Below are 23,363 nucleotides of genomic sequence, written 5' to 3'. Positions count from 1 at the left end.
TAAGGAAAAGTTCTTATTTTGTTTTGGCTTTGCACCGAAGTGTAAAAACACTGATATTATTATGACTTCCAAACAATTGTACAAGGAGTATGAAGTTATTACCCATTTTTGTTGTTGACTCATCCTGTTGCTACTGAGCTGCAGTTAATTTGTAATATTTTGTATTCACATACAAATGGGAATCATTTCCTCTAAAGAAAAGCTTCCAGTACCCAAGGCATCTTATCTTTAATAAACACATTAATTATGTAAAAGCATAACTTTACATTTACAGGATTTGTTCAAAGGCAGCGATTCTGCACCAGAACTGACTGAAACGAATAAGAAGAAAACTCTTAGTGAATATGAAAAGAGACTGAAAACACTTTAAGGTTAAGGAGGTCTGTGCCACATTAGGGCACCAGCAGACCCCTATATAAGGATAAAATTTTAGGTGTATGTTTATTTATTTATTTTTGAAAATGGAGGGAATGAGTGGGTGGACAATGAAAAGTGGGAGTGGGGATGAGTTGATTTGAAGGGTTTAAATAACTAAGGAGAGGAAATGACATGGTTCACGTCAGGTCCTGCTCCCGAGCCTCAGATAATTGCATTATCTTCATCAAACACACATCATTTTTAAACAGCAAAACTGCAGAACAATAGCGGTATTGCTAGGTTGATGTTGTTGCAGCATCCCCCCAAGTTGATCTATGAAGCCTCGAGACAGTGTTTGTGGCTGCTCTGTTCGGTTGGAGTGAAATGTCAGATGCATTAGTATGACTCTCGCTTCACCACTTCAAGGAGAACCATCTAGCGCACTAATGCAATATGGTTGCCCATTACCCCAAGCTGAGACTGGAGGGATGGTCAGCCTGTATTGATTCCTCCTGTCAACCTGTTCTTCTTCTTCTTCTTCTTTTTTTTTCATTCTGCTTTCTCTCTTCTGTTTAGGCACTGTTCCATTGTATGCCTTTGTCCTGGCGGTAGGTGAAGCTGGCAGGGATTAATCCAGTTTGTATTTTCCTGTGTCTGTCTGGGCTTAGGTCAGAGCGATGGAGCTCAGTTTTCCTATTTGATAAAAAGACTTGCATTTGAGGAAAGCCTCCCACAAAGTATTATCGTGGAATTGATTGCAGCAAGTTGTGTTCTGCCAGTAAAATGTAGTACTCATACTTAGCAATAGGAAAGGACTAGGGAAGAAGCGTGATGCATCTGCAAACAGCATAAAAAGGTTCCACAGTACTTGTGCATGGCCCCTCACATTGCCAAGTCCCAGCCTGGTGGTGGAAAGGCACTCAGGATATTGAGGAGCACACAGGTGTAGAATTCAAATGTCAGCTGCATGCCAGCCCATTTAGATGTGCTTTCATGTATTCAGGGGAGGAGACTGGAGGGAGTTTGTCTTCCTTTTTGACTGCTGAGGTAATAAATATGATTGCTGTATCACGGATCCCCCTGGAAGTTTGGGGTTGGAGCATGCTTAGTAGATGGGTGGGGGGGTTGAATCCATCAAGAGCCTCTAATTTAAAGGGATTTGTATTTCACTAAGCAAAATGGTGACACTGGATTGCTCACCCTGGAGTGCAGTTTCAAAACCGAGGGCACCGAGAATGAATAATTGAAGCAGTTAATGCAGTGCATGACCTATGGCACTCAGACAGATAAGCGGAGAACTTTCAAGAGCCTGATGAGTTTAGCTATCATGATCATTAAGCTGTCTTTGATATATTAATCAAATGTGGAGCAGAGGGCTGACAGTGCGTTTAGTTTGATATTATGCCGTGGGATTATAGACAAATGAATAAAATGCAGATAAACGTTTCACTGTCACAAACCAGCATAACACTTCTATTGTTAGCACAAATTTAATATTTTGAGTGTTCGTTATTATAGAAAAGTGTTACTATATAATCCTGTTTCTTGGCTAAGACTTCAACAAGTTGGATAGAATAGAACTCTCTCTTCTCCCAGAGCTTGACATTTATCTATCTCACATCACACATGTCCAGTCAAGAGAGACATATGTCTCTTCTTTAAACCCACAGCTTGAGTCAAAGACCCTTTCAAGTCCACAGAGTGTTTTCTAGTGACAGGTGAAGGCCATTCAATCTCCAACACTGAGCTCTGGAAGTGCAGTACAACACTTACATTTCTATATTTCCATCATGCCTACCTCCCTGACTAACTGACTGACTGACTGACTGACATTAGGTATTCTGCAGACATTCAGTAATTTAGCCACTGTCTAGGGCAGTCTTAAGACCACAGCATGTTCAGCCCTGGTGCTGTTTCTCTCTCTCTGAAGATGGGATATGTGCCAAATGCTTCTTATCTTCATCAGTGGCTCCTGTGGTCTCTGTCTGTACTATTGGCTGTTGTGTCCTATAATACATCTCTGTTCAAAACTGTTATACCATTATAACTCTTCACACAAGCCCACAGAGTTTCACCATAATGGAGCTAATGCATTTTCATGAGGCTTAAGTCTCAGCATATTATATGTTTTTTTTTTTTTTTTTTTTTTTTTTTTTTTTACTCTCTACAATTAATGTGTGTTTGATACAGTGCCTACCTGCAGACATACTGTACTACCCCCTTGACACTGAAAGGTGTTGCTAATATGCCAGAATCAGATGTTACACAGTGCTTAGAGTTTCCAAAAGCAAACCTGGGAGTGCAGTTTCATACTGCACGCTTTGTGGCTGGAATCAGCTGAAATTTGTGTTTTGAAACAGAGCTTTAGTGTCGTCCCTCAGAGACCTACAATGCTGGCTGCTCTGCGCAAATGACACCAAGCATGTTTCACTTTAAGAGGATACCAAAAACCCTGGAACAACAGCTAGGCCATTGGCAGGATTTCCATTTTTATGTTTGGTCCACATAGGAAGGATAACAGCAGCCATCCCAGAGGTCTTTTGGCAGACACAGAATAGTTCCTCACATCAAGGAATAGCTCTTATTCTGCCTGCTGATACTAGAAAAATGGAGAGTTAGGAGGAATTTCAGCAGTTGTCATTCTGCTGTCTTCTGCCTTTAGAAATGCCACAGTAAACTGTGACTAGAGATGTGTGATCTGCCAGCTAAAAACTGTTTATATCAAAATAATGAGCCTGAGGAGACTAGCAATTAGGAGATTCCTTCCATTTCTCTGTCTACTCAGGGAAACTCAGACTGAAAGGTTGTTGGGTAGGCTGTTAAAATGCTTGAGTGGGAGAAATTTTAATTGGTTTGGGTAAAGCTTTACTGCTTCTTTAGTTTAGGCCTACAGAATTTAGGATGTTCTGTTGCACAGGTGATCATATTAAATGTTTATACAAAGTGCTTCAGATGTTAGCTTGTCCTTCGCACCTACAATTACCACACCAGAGTGGAGCAAAACTCCTGTTTATTTGCTGAAAGATATGATTTTTTTTACCTGATAATAAGCTGTGAAGCCTGAAAACAACTATATCTAGTAAACTGTTAAAAGCCAATTGCAATAAGATAATATCTTTCAATAACTACTTAGCACACACAAAAGCAATTGGCATCTTTCACCCTCTACAAGTGCATCGGTGTTGACCTGCTTGACAAATGACATATTGTCAGTGTGAATGTCCTCTTTGTTTGTTATTGCCAGCTGTGCTATCTGATTAGTTCAGAGGCCAACAATCGATGTTTGACAATGACTTTAAATGTAAAGTCAATGTCAAGTTGTTGGATTTTCAAAAATCCATAGTATCACATCTGTGGCCTTATGTCCCTGGTGGTGTGGCTTATTGGATTTGTTATAGCAGATATGTTTATATCTCTCTCACTCTGTGCAGTGAAGATGGTGCTCAGTCGAAAGGCACAGCCAGTGTTATATTGTTGTTCCTTTGCTGTGGTTTTCAGATCATTGCCTAAATGTAAATGCTACACTTCCAGGCTATCATTTAAATTTGATAGCAAGCATGACAGCACCATCAAAATCTCACTATTGTGTTCAGATGGGTTTTCCATTTCCATATTCCATATAGCTATAATGACTTCAGGCTTTATGTGTCTGTGTACATCTGTGTGTGAAAGTGACTGAGATTGTTCCAGAAGCCTTGTCATTTCTTACTTCTTTTACCATTAAAATAGGTGGAATCTGCATCGCCCAGTCTTTGAAAATCCCTCACAACCCCAAACTGGAGGACTTTGACAAAACCATTCAACAGCTGCTGGAAACACAGCACTCGCGGGCAGTCATCATCTTTGCAAGTGAGGAAGACATACGGTGAGGAGGAGCAGCACATTCTGGCTTCATTCATGTCACTCAGGGGTGTTAATAACATGCCATGTTCAGGTCTTTAATCTCTGAGTAGCAGCTCATGATGATAGACTAGAGGTACAGATTTACTACGCATGCAGGATGTCTGCTACATAAACACACCTCCAACAACACAAACACAAGCCTTGCCTCAGAGGAGAAACGGGAATACAGATAGCAACAAAGCAACAGAGATGCGTTTTTTTTCCAGTGCTCCACGGAAAGTGTTTATATAAAGAAACACAGAATCAAACATTTGGTTTGTGTAAAATCAGACACTCCAGAAGCTGATGTGCTAGTAAAATGTAAAAGAAAAGAAAAAGGAGTGAGAGACACCGAGATTAATGATTTTAACCCCATCTGTTATCTCTAAACAAAAGATTAAAGTAACTTTGCTTAACACAAAGCAAAACAAATTCCATATAACACAAAGCAAAACAAATTCCATATAACACAAAGCAGCTGTTTCCTTTCTTTCTTTTTCAAATTGAAAAGCTGTAGATGACAGGGTTGTGATGTACAAACTCTATGCCTTGGTGTAATAGATATGAGATTGCACACATCTCCTGTGCTCTCCTTATTCACACATGGATGTCCTTGCAGGGGAGTTCTCAATGCCACCAAGAGGGCCAATCAGGTGGGCCATTTCCTGTGGATTGGATCTGACAGCTGGGGGGCCAAGAGCAGCCCAATCTACCAGCTCGAGGACGTAGCAGAGGGAGCAGTCACTGTACTACCCAAGCGCTCCTCCATTAAAGGTATGGCCACAGTGGTGCACATGCAGAGACCTACACTATATAGTGTTACTGTGCTGTATTGCTTTTTGTTGCATTGTTTTGTTGGGACAAATTGCCTTTTTTGTTTGTGTAATTATTTACAGACCAAATTTGATTCTATACAAAAGGTTTCTATAAAAATACAACATCTGTTTCTAGCCACTTGTGAGCAGTAAAGCAAGCTTTAAACACAATATTGATTATCACTTTATAAAGCTGATATGGGGAACATGTTACCGGCTCCTATTCACACATCTAGCAGCCACAGATCAATCTGGCTTTTAACTTTAGCTTTCATTTAGAGTCGTAGCTCGTTCCTCGTGGAAAATGTTAGTTCAATATCCCCTCTCCTTTTAGCCCTGTTTTTGTCTCCACCACCTCCTGAGGGAACTGTTTGGCTCTTTAGCTGCTAAATGCTCCTCTGTGTTCACCAGCTAATCGCAAGCTGTGTCTGTCTGCTCTTTGCTGCTGAGCGAAGGATGACCTAAAAGAGGCTAAAACACCTCATAGAGCTGAGAGGAGCCGCAGAGTCAGGTGATAATTCTCTCTGGGCTTACCATTACAAATAACCCCTTTTACATTAAACATAGCAATTGTAATTTTTGTTAATACGTAGATATTAATTTCTGTTTTGAAATGAGATTTCACATCCTCACAATTTCCTTCTCATCATCTCATCTACCTGTGTTTCTACTGTAGTTGACAATTCCCAACATTTCCACGAATGACTGCTGAAAATCCTCAGCACTAAAGTCCTTGGCCTGTTGGCTGCACTAAAGTCACGTCAGTGTCTGCGTTTTTTATTAAATGTTGAAGTCAGTGAATGTAAACTGCTTTTGACATGTAGGAGTCATCATATTGTGGTGTTACTTGCCTTAAAAGTGGAACATTTCCAATCCCAGACTCCAGGAGAAATTGCAGAGGGAGAGTATCCCTGGTCTTTGTATCATTACTGAATGATGCCTGAAATGATAAGTTTGAGATAATTAAGAAAATTAATAACATCATGCATTTATTTATTTTTCATGTCTTAAACACTTTCTGTGATTAAAGCTGCTCGTCCACAAGAAGAAGGAAGCAAATGATACTGCTGTTTGCAGAAGTTCACATAAATAAGATTATTCTCATCATTATCTACGTTTTGCCATAATCCTAACAACCTCTCATCATTACAACTGAGGAAAGTAGACAGTCTGACTTTTATTAAGTTTTTCTTAATTAAAGCAGGTCTAGCCAGGACTAATGTACGTTCTGGAGGCAGGAAGAATATTATTAATCCACCATGTATCATTGATGGTCTTTTGAAAAGACAATCCGCTGAGTCATTCAGCTGTGATTAGCTATTATTACACCTACCCACGACTCAGCTGATATGACTAGATAACACAGAGTCGAGACAGACTGAGAGACAAAAATTCAAAATTCAGATTATTCTCAAGGCAGAAAATTGTGTGTTATGAAACTAAAAGTAACAGTCGAGTTTTGTCCTAGCTCAGGCTCTTGACCCGCACTGGGTGGCAAAGTTGCACAAAGAAGAGAGCAAAACTCAACGTGCCGGGTTTTTGTTTTGCTTTGTTGCTGTATGTTCTCTCTACTGGAGCTAATGCTTAATGCAGGCACCAAAGCCCTGCTGAAGTGAGTGTTAAGTTAATACATGATGTCTTCAACCTTCCTCTGTTGTTACTGATGCCATGAATTGAAGAACACCTGTTCGGCTCTAACAGGACCTCACAGCCTGAGCCAACAGGCTGCAGCACCATTTAGAGTCTCTGTGTTATTTGTTATGCATCCTGTTTTTAATTAACGTAATTTTCCTAGATGAAAGAAGTGATTAAAATTCCACTGGGCTTAAGAGGAAGAGGAACTACTGTGGTCAGATTCTGATGAAGTAGGATTTGTTGGTGTGCTTCCAGCACCTAGGGGCCGACAGCACACCACCGCCACCGCCACCACCACTCTGCTGCACAAGTTTCACTTCATTTCCTCCAGGTTTGAAGTGGTGGATAATTGGTCCGGAACTGAGCCATTTTCCTCTTCCCTCTATTCCCAGGGTTTGATGAATACTTTACTGCACTCACCCTCGAGAACAATCGCAGGAACGTGTGGTTTGCTGAGTTCTGGGAGGAAAATTTTGACTGCAGGCTCCTCAGTGCCTCGAAGAGAGAGGATACCAGCCGTAAATGCACAGGTACACTAATTCTGACATCATCAGATTTCTGTAAAACTGAAATATGATGCTTAAATTCACCCCCTTTTGTTAGGTTGATGTGAACGTGACCTTTTGTTCGATTTAGAAGATGCAGCTAGTCTGTTGTGGTTTAACCCTTCTTTTCCGTAGAGCAGCCAGAAAGTCTAACACCAGGTGTTTCTACCCAGCGGGTGCATGACAGGCAGAGTTTATTATTAGAATAATAATGCACCACGTGTATTAGTCATAGTACAGTTACAGACAGCCTGCTCCTGTGGTTAATGTCCTGTAACTGTGAAATTCCCTTATTTTCTCGATTCCCTCTTAACCCAGTCACCTTGACAACTCAGCACACTTGTGATTAGTGTACCAACTGCAGAGAGCTGCAGCACACTTTATTTAGGTTGGAAATTACAGGGGAAAATGCCAAAAAGCCAAGTAAATACTGCTCATGCCCTCATTCCGGTTTATTACTGTCTTTCTGGTAGCATTAATAACAGTGTTGCTGTTAACAGTGATGCATGTTCATATTACTTAAACTCAGCCTGCCAGCAGTCTGACAGGCATTGCACTACATTTATTATCTTTGTGCATGATGCCTGTGATGTGGGCTGCTGTATTAATCTTGCTTGCATACTTGATGACAATAATGGCACTGTGACACAAATTACTGTTTGCTGAAGGATTTAGCTGCCTTTATAATCTCATGTTTGGCATCTTTTCTCATGCATCAGAGACAAAAGATGCCTGTCTGCTTAGTGAGCCCCACAAACCCTCTGTAAAATGACTGGAAATGTCTTTTCTTTAATTCCTCTGAAAACAGCTGTAAAATCATTACTATATTCTTTATTTTTATGCCTCAACCTGAGCTGGTATTTGTGACTATTAAATGCAAACTGAAGGTTTTTGCATTTAGAGCCTGTCCACTGACCACCTTATTCAGAGTTCAGAAAAGCAAAAAGGTTATGTGTGGGCTGAAATGTATGTTAAGTTCAGAGAAATGAGCTGAAATGTCAACAGAAGGTGCTTTTGACCTCCTTCAGTTTATGAAAGCCCCCCATATTCTTATACTGTATGTGTCCTGTTAACATTATCTACTCCATTGAACTCTCCATGGGAACTACAAGCTGACTGAAGACAAAACGTACCTTTAACATCCAGTTATTTTCTTGATGATGCATTTTTGTTAACTGGGAGCTTGAATGTTATAATTATGATGATAATGGTAACGATGGTGATGATGGTGATGATGATGATTATTATTAAAAGTAATAGTAGTATTTGCGTTGTTATGCAGTAATTTTCATTTGCTCTTTGAAAGCTGCAGCTGTATAAAAGCTAATGTAGTTTGTCAGAAAAACAACAATCCAGCTGAGGATGTTCATTATGTATTCTAGCAGTGTATCAGCAGCATGGAGGCAAAACCTCCACAGCATCCCATAGTGAAAGGGCAGTGCACTGGAGGGAGGATATAAAAGAGAAGGAAACCACTGTAGTAAAGTATGTTACTAAAGTTCATGGTGATCTTCATCACCTTGGAGATTGGGACAAATGAGGTCCATTCTTAGGATCCTATTACTTTGTAACACACTGCAGTAATTCAATGGGAGTCTGCTGTATTTATCACTAACACTTTGCCTCACAGCTCAGCTTGATATTTTCTACTGTCCTGTTAATTCCTATGCCACATTGCCCATTTAGGTGTAATTTCTTCTAAATCAGAAATTGATTAACTGGCAGAAAATTGATAAATAGAGGAATAAAAACAAGCTGGAGATGATGGAGAGGGTTGAGAGAACGTAATGTCTAATGGCTCATGGCGTATTTGGCTGTTAGCCCTCCTCCTTCTGTTTCTCCCCTCAGGCCAGGAGCGTATCGGGATCGACTCCAAATACGAGCAGGAAGGGAAGGTGCAGTTTGTGATCGATGCGGTGTACGCCATGGCCCATGCTCTCCATAACATGCAGAGGGACTTATGTCCTGATCATCCTGGCATCTGTCCACAAATGGAGTCTGCGGAAGGAAAGACTCTGCTGAAGTTCATACGTAACACCAGCTTTAATGGTAGGCGACATTTTATAGAAGAGTGCATATCATGCTTACAGTGTGTGTGGATAAGAGGAGCAAAATGTATGTTTATTGAAAGCCAGCGGGTGATAATCTACCTGGTTTCCCTTGCCATTCTGCATTTTATACCTGTTTATACCTGCTATGTTGTACCTGGTGGTGTTTATACATGCTATTGCAAATGGCACAGCAATTGTGAGCGCCGCTCTACACTGACTGCTATTTATTCCTTTGTGTGTATATGAACATCATCCTGTATGATGACAAAACAGTAAGTATGTGTTTGTTTATGCCAGTGAAACTGGAGATATGTGAGGAAATAAAGTGTTTTCTTTTTCAAATTAGTTTTATTTATGGACACCCCATTTCCCATATCCCATGATCCTTTGTGTCACTAGGGGAGGGAAAAGTACTGTAGTAAATAAAAAGGCTGCTTTACTCTATTTCCTCACATTTCCCCTCTGCTGGCACATATGTGCAGGCGTGTTGAGCGGCATTCACAAACAGTGAGCGCACTTTGCAATAGCACTTATAAACACAGTCTGTCAATATTATAACAGGTATAAAACACAGAACAGAAGGGGAAAGCTTTTGATTTATGCCATCTACTTGAGTTTTGCAGCACATTTTACACTTTACACTGGCTATTGTAAGCAAGTCAAAATCAGATTACTCGCTACCATTCATCACTGCAGCTGTACTCAGTTTTTTTTTGTTTCAGTGAACAGCATGCAATATATTTTGTCTACTACCTTTTAAACTCTATTGTGGAGATACACGATAAAAAAAGGCCTACTGTAGATTAGAGAAATACTAGAATGTTTAAATTTTCTTGGAATTACAGATGAATCACCTATAAACAAAAGTAGGACGTAACACTTTGCGTTGATACATTTATCATGTTTTCTCCCAGTTTGTCTTACTCACCCTACTACATTAGTTAAAGGAATAGTGCTGCTTTCTTATCGTGAGTCACATGAGAAGATGGATGCCAATTTCACATCTGTACAGTAAATCCAGCTGTAGTGAAAACAAGATTAAACTGCCTAGATCTTTCGTTATATGCTGCTTGTTTAATCTGAACAAATCCAAAGTATAAAAATGTCACACCAATATCATCACCATTCGGAATTTTTCTGTGCAAGCGTGCTGTGCCGCCCCCGGCAAGATGTTGCCCTGGGCAGCTTCCTATGTTGCCTGTACCTAAATTCACATCTGGATCTTGATATCTAAATCTCATCAAGACAGCAAATAAGCTTATTTTCTTAAACATTAAACAATTACTTTAAACTTTGAGGCACACATTAATTTGCCCCAAGTGTAGATTAGCAAGCTAACGTTAGCATATTAATGTTTGCATTATGTAATGCATACTGTTCCACTTCCACATGCAGTTGATTGTGGGTTGCCTATAATTTAAATTTACACTCAACTTCATTTATAGTCCAAAGCACGATAGCCTCTTCTGGATTGGTGGAATATTCTGAGTTACTATGACATATTATACAGTCAGTACAGAAAGTTTTCAGAGTCTTTCAGGTTTTCCACATTTTGTTATGTTTCAGACTCATCTTAAGATTCAGTTCAGTTTTTTTCCTCATCAATCTACACACAATAATCCACAATAATAAAGTTAAAATAGGTGTTTAGAGTGTTTCATACATTTATTAAAAATAAAAAACTGAAACATCCCATTTACATAAGTATTCAGACCCTTTGTTATGACACTTGCAATTGAGCTCTGGTGCATTCTAGCATCCTACTCTCAATAGTCCTTGAGATGCTTCTACAGCTTGATTAGAGTCCTTCTGTGCCCAATTTAATGCAATGGATATAATTAGAAAAGGCACACCCCTGTCTGTATCCTTCCTTTCTCAAGATGGGAGAACCTTACAGAAGGACAACCATCAGCGCAGCACTCCACCAATCAGGCCTCTATGGCAGAGCGGCCAGACAGAAGCCATTCCTCACTAAAAGGGACATGACAGCCCACTGGGAGTCTGCCAAAGGGCACCTGAAGGACTCTCAGACCATGAGAAGCAAAGTCCTCTGGTCTGATGAAGCAAAGAGTGAACCATTTCCCCCAACGGCGTGTATGGAAAAAAACACGCACTGAGACTCACCTCATTAATACCATCCCCACAGTGAAATACAGCAGTGGCAACTGAGACTAGGAGACCATTTAGGATAGAGGGAAGGATGGATGCAGAAAACTATAGAGCAATTCTGAATGAAAACCTTCTTCAGAGTTCTCGGGATCTCAGGCTGGGGCAAAGGTTTTTCATTTCAACAACGCAACAACCTGAAGCATACCACCAAGAAAACACAGGAGTGGCTTTGGGAAAAGTCTGTGAAAGCCCTGAAGTGGCCCAGCCAGAGTCTGGAACTGAACCCGATAGAGCATCTCTGGAGAGACCTGAAAATGGCTGCGCACCAACACTCCCCATACAACCTGGTTGACCTTGAACAATTCTGCCAAGAAGAATGGGAGAAAATTCCAAAAGAAATGTACCAGGCTTGCAGCTTCATTCTCAAGAAGACTTGAGGCTGTCATTGCTGCCAAAAGTGCTTTAACCAAGTACTAAGCGAAGGGTCTGAATACTGATGTAAATTAGACATTTCAGTCTTTCATTTTTAATACATTTTCAAAACACTCCAAAAATCCTGTTTTCACATTATCACTGTGAAGTACTGTGTGTAGAATTATGAGGAAAAAATGAAATGAATCCATTTTAAGATAATTCTGAAAGATAACAAAATGTGGAAAACTTGAACGGGTCTGAAAACTTTCCGTACTGACAGTAGATCTGCTAGTACTTGAACCTCTACATAATTCAGCCCTGTACAGACAGTGATGACAGTAAATAGCAAACAGCTATTAATGACAACTGCTCTGAAATTCAGGAGCAAAATGGGAGACGGGTTTTAAGCAAGAGAAGCCTTTGTCATTACAAGTGCTCTGCATTTATGTCAGCCATTGATCATTAGAGGCTTTTCAGAAGTACACCGTGTCTTCACAAAATGTTCTAGATAAGATTTGCCTGTTTAAAATAAGGAGTGAGAGTACACCCGGGACACCCTGGGCTGACACGTAGAGACAAGCAACCATTCAGAATCCGAATCAGAATCAGAATCATTTTTATTCTCCAAGTATGTTTAAGCACACAAGGAATTTGTCTCAGGTACAGAGGCTCTCAATGTGCTTGTAAGTCAGCAACAAAATAGGAAAACTGGAAATGATGTGCATTTAAAATAGGACAGAGAATTGGATAAAAAAGAGATGCAATCTATCCACACTCTCATTCACAGCTATGGGCAGTTTAGAGTCAGTCATCTGAACTTGCATGGCTTTGGACTGTGGGAGTTTATTTTGGCAAAAGAAAAAAATTCTATGAAATAAGTTAACAATAATATATCTATAGAGAGAGAGAGAGAGAGAGAGAGAGAGAGAGAGAGAGAGAGAGAGAGAGGGAGACTATGTCTAACAATGGACATCATGATCTTAAATGATCTTGATCCATTAAAGGTTTGTGTGTTCTAATAATGTACATTGCTTATTTTGTAAGCACTTTATCAAACAGGTGTAATTGATGATATACATAATTGTAAATTACATTTTACAATTATGTATATTAAAAAAATGGGAGAGAGCAAACTTCTGTCAGCAAGCTAAAGGCTAAAGAACCGTCTGCCTTTAAATAACACTGTCACTATGGCAGGGTGCAGAGCTCCAGCAGGGGAGAAGACCTCGAATTTTAAGGTGGAACTACATAAACAGAATATATGCAATGGCCCGAGCGGTGCTAGAATTCTGAGGAGACCTTAACCAAGTGTGGATTCATGCATGGGATTGAGAATCTGCTGTCCAATCTCAATAACCATCTGGGCTTGTGTTGACTATTCTGAATTGTCAGCTTCCAAGAAACATTTACCTCAGTGTGGCTCTGACAAAGAAGAGGTTCCTTTCATCTGAACCTTCTCTGTCTCCTTCAGCTCTTCCTGTTTTGCAATTATAATCTCCTTATATTCTCCGTATATCCTGTGATTGATTATGGTGATACATTATATATGCATGCAGCCTCCTCTATTTTACAAAGCCTTGATTCAGTGTACCATACGTCCTTGTCTTTCATTGCAAAGTCTCTTACTCACCACTCTTTATGAGTTAGTGGGATGGGCATTACTGACCCTTCATAGACAACAACACTGGTACATTTTTATCTATAAAGTCATACTGGGTAAACTTCCTGCTTATATTTGCAAATTTTTTGTTTCAGCTCTGGTAGTTACTTTTTAACGTACCTCGAATTTTTACAAATCTGGGGGAAACTGCATTTTTCTACTATATACCTTGGCCATGGAATCATTTGCAGAAAGACCTAAAGTTAGTTAAAATAAAGATAAAATAAAAATAAATAAAAGCCCTTTTTACTGGTGAGTGAAGGTTGTTCTGTTGAGGCTCCGTCAGGCATAACTCATCGCCCCTTATTGCGTTTAGACTGGAACCACATAGATTACACTCTCTATGAGCCACTGCTAATGTGTGTTGGAGAGTGAAGGAGTGAGAGCCTCCTTTTGTTGATCTCCCTACTGTGCTGGAGTCACAGAGCTGAAGAGGGAGAAGCAGAAAAAAAGTGAGAGAATAATGATGTGAGAGAAACACAGCGGTGGATTCCGAGTCCACCCACACTGCTCGGCTCACCACAGCAGCAGTTCACTTTTGTCACGTCTTAGTTCAGCGCCACATGCAAATGCATAAATCTTTCATCTTAGACAGCGTTCGACCATTTTGTTCCCTTGAAAATATCAGAAATAGAAAACAGAAAGCAATATTTATTGTTTTTTTATGTCATCCAGGTCGTAGTATGCTGAAAAAAAAAAACTTAGAAGAAAGCATCTGGACGTAGTTTTAGGTAGAAAACTACCTGCCTAAAACTACGTCCAGATGCTTTCTTCTAAGTTTTTCAGCATTGTTTTTTTTTTTTATCTGGACACACACAAACACCACTTAATTATTTGCTATAAAATCTGAAGCGTGCCAAGTGCCCAATCAATCATGTCACTTTGCTTTGTGTTTATGTATACTGTATTTGTGTAAGCTATAGTTTTGCTGGGGCATGTGATGGTATCCCTGTCACAGCTTTTGCTCACAGAGTCAGTACCTTGTCAACATCTTTGTACTCTGTGTCAGCAAATCTATTGTCTGTCTGGTGGAAACAGAAGTGACGGGACAGCACCGAGTTGTAATTTGCTTTCATTTTGAGAGAGTTTTTTTTTCTGTGCCAGCACATGGATACCAATGAATTAGTGTTCTACTTTAAAACAGAAAAACCAATGTGTCAAATTACCTCAGGGATGCCATTTCTGCACTCTGAACATGGATGCACTGTCACTTTGCACAACAGCAGATAGTGAGGGATTTGCTGCACTGCATCGACATGGAAACAGCTACTATGTAAGCCTTAAAACGAACATTTGTAATTCACAGTGGTGTCACAATGTCGAAAAAGAAAATCTGGGTCCTTGTTCACTTGATTTTATTCAAATCCCCCTCATTCTGCTTCCTGAAATGGGCTTTTTATTTGCTACCCCTGCTTTTTTTGTGTTACAAGAGTATTTTGGCCTGAAACTTTTGTAGACTGTTCAATGACAAATGTCCTTGGAAAAACACACTGGAGGGAGATGAAATCCCTTCTGGCTGAAAACAAAGGAAAGGTACAGTGGCGCTCCAGCAAAAGCCACAAGTTTTGTTCTAGATATAAAAGGCAACATGTTCCCTAATGTGTTTTGGACATATGCTCTTGATCCATTCTCTACACTTTTTATAGCCAGACCTATTATAGAAGATAATTCCCATGCCAAGCCCCCCCTCCCTTCTTGTCTCGTCTAGTTTCAAAAATGGTATCTCCATTTGTTCTTATGAACTACTGTATTCAGTGCCAAGGTGAATGAAAAGCAGTTTTTCATCCTCCAGCAGCATTGTGGGATGGAAAAATGGCCTCATCAACAATGAAGACCTGATGTATAAAATAAACTACAAATGCCTTTTCCCATTAATGCCAGTCAGTATTCACTTCTGCTAGGGAGTGATGATGTTGAGTGACATCTGCACCAGTGCCTTGCACTCACTCTGCAGTCACGAAGCTCAAATTATTGAGTGACATGCACATATCCGCACATACTGTATATTAGAGTAGACACAACTGACAGGTAATACAATATATGCAATTACAATACAAAACATTGTTTTTCTTGTGTGTATTGTTTCAGGTGTGCACATTCCTCTCTAAGCAACAATAATTAGTGAAATCCTGAGGTCTCTGCTTGAGACAGGCTGTTCCACACCGGGAGCAGATGGAGACAGTGTGATGCTTTGGCTGACCTGTTTATCCTCCCTACATATTTTGCCGTGAGAGACTGTGTGATTGAAATGTGTTATTTTTAACATGTGACGGTGTGTGCTTATTGTAAATTTCACTCAATATTAAAGCACAAGTGCAGCGCCACTAACCTGTTTTAAATGTGAAAATATGTTCTTCCAGTGGACATTGTGCAGCTGTGATGATGCATAGGAAGCAGGTGAGCTAGTGCCATACTAGTCAGAAGGGAGCTACCTTCCCTGTTTCTGATTTTCTTGATGGTTCAAGATTTGTAGGAGGTCATGAGGTTTTAACTCCGGGGAACAGACTCACACTCTTATGTGGTCCATGTAGGCCACTGCACAATAAGAGGAAAGAGGTTAAGTTAATGTCTTTCTCTTATTAAAAAAGGTGGTGTACCTTGACACACTACTGTCTTACACTTATCTACTGTACTCTGGTGTCCTTTTACTGTACAGTATGTTCGTTCTCTTCCTTTGTACAGGCAGCGCAGGCACATCTGTTGTGTTTAATAAGAACGGTGATGCTCCAGGACGTTACGACCTGTTCCAGTTCCAGATGACTAACTCCTCCAGTGCAGAGTACAAGGTGGTAGGACAGTGGGTGGAGACCCTCCAGCTCAGGGTATGGCAATTTAGTGATACTGGGAACACACACACACACACGTATTGTTTGTATGCTTGTATATAACCAACTTATCTAGACTCAGCAATGGAGAATGTTGAACAGCGTGACGCCTTTTTTCTGTTTCCCCAAATTTAAATCTAAAATGTGACAATTGAGTGCACATCATTTTCATCTTATACACAGTGAGAACTCAGGTACAGACATGTTTTACTTTCAGTTTGACTGATGTATTTGAGGTGCAGAAAATGAATCTTTTTGTAAGGAAAGAAGTCGCACGCCTCACCCAACTAATAATTGTACAGAATTCTTCAGGTTTAATATTCACCCAACAATGAAGAACCACTTCACAAGTTGCCTACTAATGTAAGCAAATAGTTAAACATGTTGCACATTCCCACATACAAGTACAAATAATATTGTTAGACTTTATTTAATAAGACAAATGTTTCTATTTGTAGTAAATATGGTTTTCTATAAGGTTATCAAATGTCCCAACTTGAAAAAAAAAACATGCAGTTTAACTGAAAGATGATATTGTGTACTGACATAAAAAGAAGTCTGTCCCATTTTCTACCTATAAAAGGATGTTAGGACTAAAACATCAGAATGAACTTGATCTGAAAACATTAAAAAAGGAGGGAGAAAACATACAGTAAGGTTAGCTCAAGATCATTCTTTCTCTACTGCATAAGTTGGAGGACTGACAGCGAAGAGAGTAGGAGGAAGAAGAAGAATATATTTCTAACCCAAGTGTCAGTCCATGTATGTTCAGTCCCTGGCAGCAGAGCTGCTGCAGACACTGATGTTGTTAGAAACTGACACCTAAACACACAACTCCCATGTTACTCCTGGCACTTGTCAGCATCCCTGTAGGTTGTATTGTACATGGTGAAACTCAAAAAATTGTAATCATGTTTTACCAGGTGGAATTTAACAGTACGGTACACCCAAGCGTACAAAATAAATAATGTGAAAGCTCTGGGTACTTTCAGGAAAGGGGAAGTATTTTAATATAAAATGTGCAAAACTGTCATTTATTTGACATTTTTAGCATATGCAAAAATATTGGAATCCATGGAACAACAACATGGATAAAGCATTTTTAATTTCATGGCCTCTTTAAATAATTTACCTGCCGAAAATACTGTCTAATATTTGTCAGGCACAGAGCTGGAGACAGCTGCTGCGCTGCTCTTTTTAAGTGCACGGTTTTGGTTTGTAGCCACAGTGATAGATTTCATTGTCACAGCACACGAATGGACTTGGGTGATTCATGTGGACAATAAAGAAACTGATGAGTTGTATTTTATTTCAAGGCAAACACAGTTTGAATTTACCCATACTGTATGATAGGATGCAACCTGAGCTAAAATTTCTATGTATTTCTGTGCAAGTCAGATTAGGAACAAACCATGACATTTACATACAGATGGGTTAACATTTGCATAATGGCTCTCTGGATAACAAGAACTAAACTCAGCCAAATTGATTTGATAGCACAGGTGGAGATTTGTTACTTCATTCTGTTTTACTGTGATTACAAATCAAATACTGGTACCATGCAATTGTATTGTGATACAGTAGGTATTATTACTTTGCTCTCTAGCACATAAAGAGAAATTTCATTTAGAGGTTACCGTGAAATGAGCATCCTGATACACTTCATGATCGTTGTTTTAAAAGGTCAACATCATGCTGTTCCAGCTCACAAATGCTCAAATTAATTGTAAAATGATCAACTATTGCAAAACCCAAGTGAAAACTATAGCAGGCATTTGAATACAAGATGTCAAAAATCTTACTTCTGGTATCCATGGCAACAGAGCTGTTGGTCTCATTACTGTTTCCACACTGTGTGTAGTCGGGAGGTTTTCTAGTGAGCACCATTCATTGTCCAGATAACAAACACCACCTCTATGACCCCAGATAAATGGCAGATGATAATCTATCCAAACACCACAGAAACAACACATTTGTCATACAGGTACACACAACACAAACACACAGTAGATGTGTATGACAGAGAGAGAGAGAGAGAGAGAGAGAGAGAGAGCATGTGTGTGTGTGTTTTCAGCTTTTTTATTTGCAGTTATTGTCAGTTACCACATTTGGAGGCGGTGATGCAGTTGGTGTCCTTGGATGCCTGTGCATGTGATGGCATGTGTACCTGGTGCAGCTTTTATCTGCTGATGTTTGGGTTAAAATGTGATTATGGTATGTATAACTACAAGTCGTAAAAGGTAGTGGTTAGTCTTCGAGAATTTCCATGTTTTTATGCGTGCTCACTAGTTTACCTTTCGTTTCACCACACAGAAATGAAAAGATGCAGTAAGCAGTAAGAAACATAGTACTTTTTTAAAAGAACGGTCCCACATTTTGGGAAATTCACTTGATCCCTTTCTTGCTGAGAAATAGTTGAGATCAATATCACTCTCATGTCTATCAGTTAAATATCAGGCTACAGACAGCAGATGGTAAGTGTGGCTTAGCCTACCAGCATCATTAAAACGGAGTAATTAGCATGTTATATCTTGTTTGTCAACAAAAACCAAGATGTTGTGTTGTTTTACATAGGGCTGTGTGCCAAAATATCTGGAGTCTTCAGTCTGACAGTAATATTTTGTAAGCATTAAACAAATGAGAGATACTCTGACCTGCTAATTAGAGAGTATGGGAGCTGCTGGTGTGGAGGTTGTCTGGCCTTTGGACAGTGCCAGGCTCCCTGTCTGCCTCTTGCTCCCAGATATTATTCTTAGCTAGGCTAACGAACTCTTGGTGGTGGTTTCATATTTAACAAACAGATAAACTGGAATATAAAAATGGTAATAGTTCACCCAGATAATGATCAGTGTGGGGGAGAATAAATCAAATCAGATAAAATCAAAGTTGTTTTTTTAATATAGCACTTTAAAACAGCGGCATATTGGCTAAAAAACTTTGCAAGAACAAAACACAATCAGTAAAACAAAACTAAATGAGAATAGAATAAAGATGTATTGAGAAAAAATAAGATGGCAGACAGTCACAAACAACAACAGAATAGGTAAACTCCACTTAGAACCAACAAGCCAAAGCCAAAAAATAAAAAAAGAAAGGTTTTTAATGAAGGTTTAAACTCTGACAGGTCTGAGACAGATCTCACATTTATAGGTAGGGAGTTCCAAAGTCTCGGGGGCCACTACAGACTCAGCGTGTTTACCCCAGTGGCATCATTTGACCATAGGGACCTCTACCGGGAAAAGGTTCACTGATCTGAGAGTGAAGAACCAAGACCTCGAGCAGACAGGGATCAGTGTTGCCAAATAAAACACACTCAGGTTTACTCTGGATAAGATGTTAGAAATCATGTGCTAACCGTGAGAATAAGTTCCCAAAAATGTTGAACTGTGCCTTAAAAGTCATGAATTGTCTTCACTTCACTACAAAATTATAACTAAAATGAATTCATGATCATTTTTTATAGTGTTTTATGCTATCTGTTCTGATTTTAATGCAGACACTCATTTTCACACAGCGCATTTTAAATCTATGATATCAGAGCAGTTTTAGAAGAGCAATAAAAATCTGCTTGATAGTTTAATTACTATTAAGCTGATTTCCATGTTTCAGTGGTTTTTGCTTGTTGAACTCCAGCTGATTTATTTTGGTTACATAGCTGATACTGTAGATTATGATGAAACTGTCTAAACCATGTTAGTGTATCTTTAATCTTCTGGCACCTTTAAAGCCACGGATCACTACACTCTCATTATAAACTCCCAGTTTTATGAAAGCTTTTTAAAAATCATCGTAACAAAATATGTAAAAATAAAAAAAAGGTTTTTATGGAGTTTTCATTTCTAGGCTGACTTGAACACTGAAACTGTAGTTTGAGCTTAAATCAAGAAGTGCCTCAATGCCTTTTGCATTGGACTTTCAGATAGTTCTTCAGAACATCTGAATACTGCACTTTTCATTTTGATGGCCAAATCATAAAGAGAAATAGCTTTGTGAAGTCTAGAAGAGGCATTTCCAATCCCAAACCCCATTCTCACATCACATATTTCATACCTCACTGGTTCCTGTATTAAAACATAATGTCTTTTGCATTTCATATTTCTTTATTTTTATTTCACAAAGGTAAGCGCTGTTGCCATGGTGATTTCAATAACTGTCAAGTATTAGAAAAGGCAATCTCTCAAAGAAATCGACAAGAAAGATGTACTGTATTACAGTAAGCTAATCATTGTTTCAGATGTTTGCAAAAACTGCAATAGATATTGATTTCTGCAAAAAAATGTACAGTAATGTTCATAATAAAGTAATTAGTGGCCAGTTAATGAGTTCTGTTAGCGCAGTGTATGGATTATGCTCAGGTATTTTTCACTGGCTACATCATTTCTCATCTTTAATCTGTGTTTCTAACCTTCTTCCTGTGCTGTGTGTCATCACTCTCTCCCAGCTGGAGGAGCTTCGGTGGCCAGATGGGGAACAGGAGGTGCCTATCTCTGTGTGCAGTCTGCCCTGCAAAACTGGAGAGAGGAAGAAGAGGGTAAAAGGCATGCCGTGCTGCTGGCACTGTGAGCTTTGTGATGGCTACCAGTACCAGTATGAGGAGACTTCCTGCAGACTGTGTGCCTACAACATGAGGCCCAACGCTAACAGAACCGCCTGCCAGCCAATCCCCATAGTGAAGCTGGAGTGGCACTCCCCTTGGGCGATAATCCCTGTCTTCCTGGCCATACTTGGTATCATTGCCACCATCTTTGTCATGGCGACCTTGGTACGCTACAATAACACACCCATTGTGCGGGCTTCTGGTCGAGAGCTGAGCTACGTGCTGCTAACCGGGATCTTTCTGTGTTACATCATCACATTCCTCATGATCGCCAAGCCTGATGTAGCTGTATGTGCCTTCAGGAGGATCTTCCTGGGCCTGGGCATGTGCATCAGCTATGCTGCACTGCTCACCAAGACCAATCGCATTTATCGGATCTTTGAGCAGGGCAAGCAGACAGTCACTGCCCCGCGTTTCATCAGTCCCACCTCCCAGATCGCCATCACTTCCAGTCTGATCTGTGTGCAGCTGCTCGGTGTGCTGGTGTGGTTTGCCGTGGACCCGCCAAACACCATCATCGACTATGATGAGCAGAAAACCATAAACCCCATGCTGGCCCGTGGCGTGCTGAAGTGTGACATCACAGACCTACAGATAATCTGCTCATTGGGCTATAGCATCCTGTTGATGGTGACCTGCACCATCTACGCCATCAAGACAAGGGATGTACCAGAAGACTTCAATGAAGCCAAGCCCATTGGCTTCACTATGTACACCACTTGCATAGTCTGGCTGGCCTTCATCCCAATTTTCTTTGGCACAGCCCAATCTGCCGAGAAGGTGAGTCATTTCTTTTTCCTGTGCCTTCTCTCTGTCTCTATCACCACCCTTCTCTTTGTCTGCCTTTCTCCTTCCTCTCACAAATTTGCCTTTCATTTCTTCAGCCCTGTTTTTATCTTGTCCAAACACCTGCACACATGCATATTTGTGAACACTCAAAATGATAACACAAGCAATACATAAAGAGAGAACACATATACATGTGCACACTTTGAGTGACTGAATAAGTTATGGGTTAATTTTCTTTTAATTTCATAATCACAGGGCTCCAGTGTGCATGGAAACCCACACTAGGGCCCCACAGACAGAAATAGGCATATAAAGGATGAGGAAGAGTTGGTGTTAAGTGCCAGAATCTGCCTCAGGAATGATATGGTGGGGGGTGGCAGCAGCTCCAGATGCTATTATCTTGGCTCTCATGCTTAAGGCTCAACATACTTATGCCTTATTCTAGGGAGCAAAACGAGGGGGTCAAGGAGGTGGAGGAGGAGGGAGGCAGGGACAAAAACAGGGGAGGGGGTAAATAGAAGTTTGATTCAACGCTTTCCATCTCTTGACAGCTGTGCTCTACTCAACAAAGCATTTGACATTGGGTGCTGCTGGAGTTGATTGAGAATATGACATTTTGACCTTCTGTGCAAGTCATTGCTTATCTGGGCAACGCCGGGTAGACTACAGATGCATTCATCTGTTGGACTCATGAGCTGCCGCGCTGCTTGGCAGACCATGTGTGCAAGACTGAGCGCAGGGAAAGTTTTCCACTGACAGAACATCGATGCTGACAGGACAGTGTTACTCCTAACCTTTTGAGAGGCACACTGTTCAATGCTGCTAAGCTGCAGCAGGAGATAGATCAGAAACTGATTTTCCTCATCTCAATTTGCTGCTGATTTCATAGATGAATTACACCCTCAGCAGCGATTAGGAGTTCATTATGTTACTCACGGAGACTAGCGAGGTGGTAATGTGTTTATCTTTCCCCTTTATGCGGTTAACTCTTTCATCGCCTTTGCTTTACACCCACCTCCGGTTCACACCACAACATCCTGCTGTAGTGGCCTTTGTAGGTGCATTTCTGCTCGCTCCCCAGCCACTGCTAGTGAGACGTGCCTTCGCATGTCTTGATAAAATCCTTAAGGTTAAGCCAAGTCATCTTAGCTATAACTGTGCATGTGTGTGGCCAGGTATTACTCATGTTGTGGGGACATAAATCTGTTTACGCAGTCACACTGTGGGGAATCAATGTCCTTATGGGGACAAAAAGCAAGTCCCCAAAGGTATAAATCATTACATTTTAGTGTGATGACTTAATTTAAGGTTAGTGTGAGGTTAAGGTGAGTCTTCAGGAAATGATTATAAGTCTGTATAATGTCTCCCAAAGTGATGGAAACGTGTGTGTCTGTGCACGCAGCTGTCCACATATGCCCATGAATAAATTATGGGAGACTTAGTGTGATGCTTTTGACAGTATTCTCACATGATAGGTATCTCGCCCAATTGTGGTTTAATATACAAATGTTTCTACACACCCACTCACCCCAGTATGTCCAAAGGTGTATATGATGCTGGCTGCGAATAATAATCCAAAAAACATGCTGCTGCCTTTTTGCCCTTATGTTGTTTTTGTTGTATCCTTCTGTTGTTTTGTATCAGTAGTTGTGACTGCGCTGAGTGGAATTTCCTGAACTTAATA

General features: G+C 40.2%; 1 protein-coding gene across 2 annotated transcripts in view; it reads left to right on the top strand.

Moving 5' to 3' along the window:
- LOC109964648 (metabotropic glutamate receptor 7-like) overlaps positions 1-23,363 on the top strand; it is a 55,196-nt gene that overhangs the window by 22,283 nt on the left and 9,550 nt on the right. For both annotated transcript variants that reach the window (XM_020608107.1, XM_020608108.1), the window contains exons 3-8: positions 4,087-4,222; positions 4,859-5,013; positions 7,082-7,219; positions 9,083-9,283; positions 16,151-16,290; positions 20,735-21,670. In XM_020608107.1, coding sequence (XP_020463763.1) covers positions 4,087-4,222; positions 4,859-5,013; positions 7,082-7,219; positions 9,083-9,283; positions 16,151-16,290; positions 20,735-21,670 — 1,706 coding nt within the window. The remainder of the gene's footprint in view (positions 1-4,086; positions 4,223-4,858; positions 5,014-7,081; positions 7,220-9,082; positions 9,284-16,150; positions 16,291-20,734; positions 21,671-23,363) is intronic.

Source organism: Monopterus albus, unplaced genomic scaffold, assembly GCF_001952655.1.
Source record: "Monopterus albus unplaced genomic scaffold, M_albus_1.0 scaffold91.1, whole genome shotgun sequence".
Lineage (NCBI taxonomy): Eukaryota > Metazoa > Chordata > Actinopteri > Synbranchiformes > Synbranchidae > Monopterus > Monopterus albus.
The sequence above is the reverse complement of the archived record's forward strand: the minus strand, read 5'-3'. Positions and strand labels throughout refer to the sequence as shown.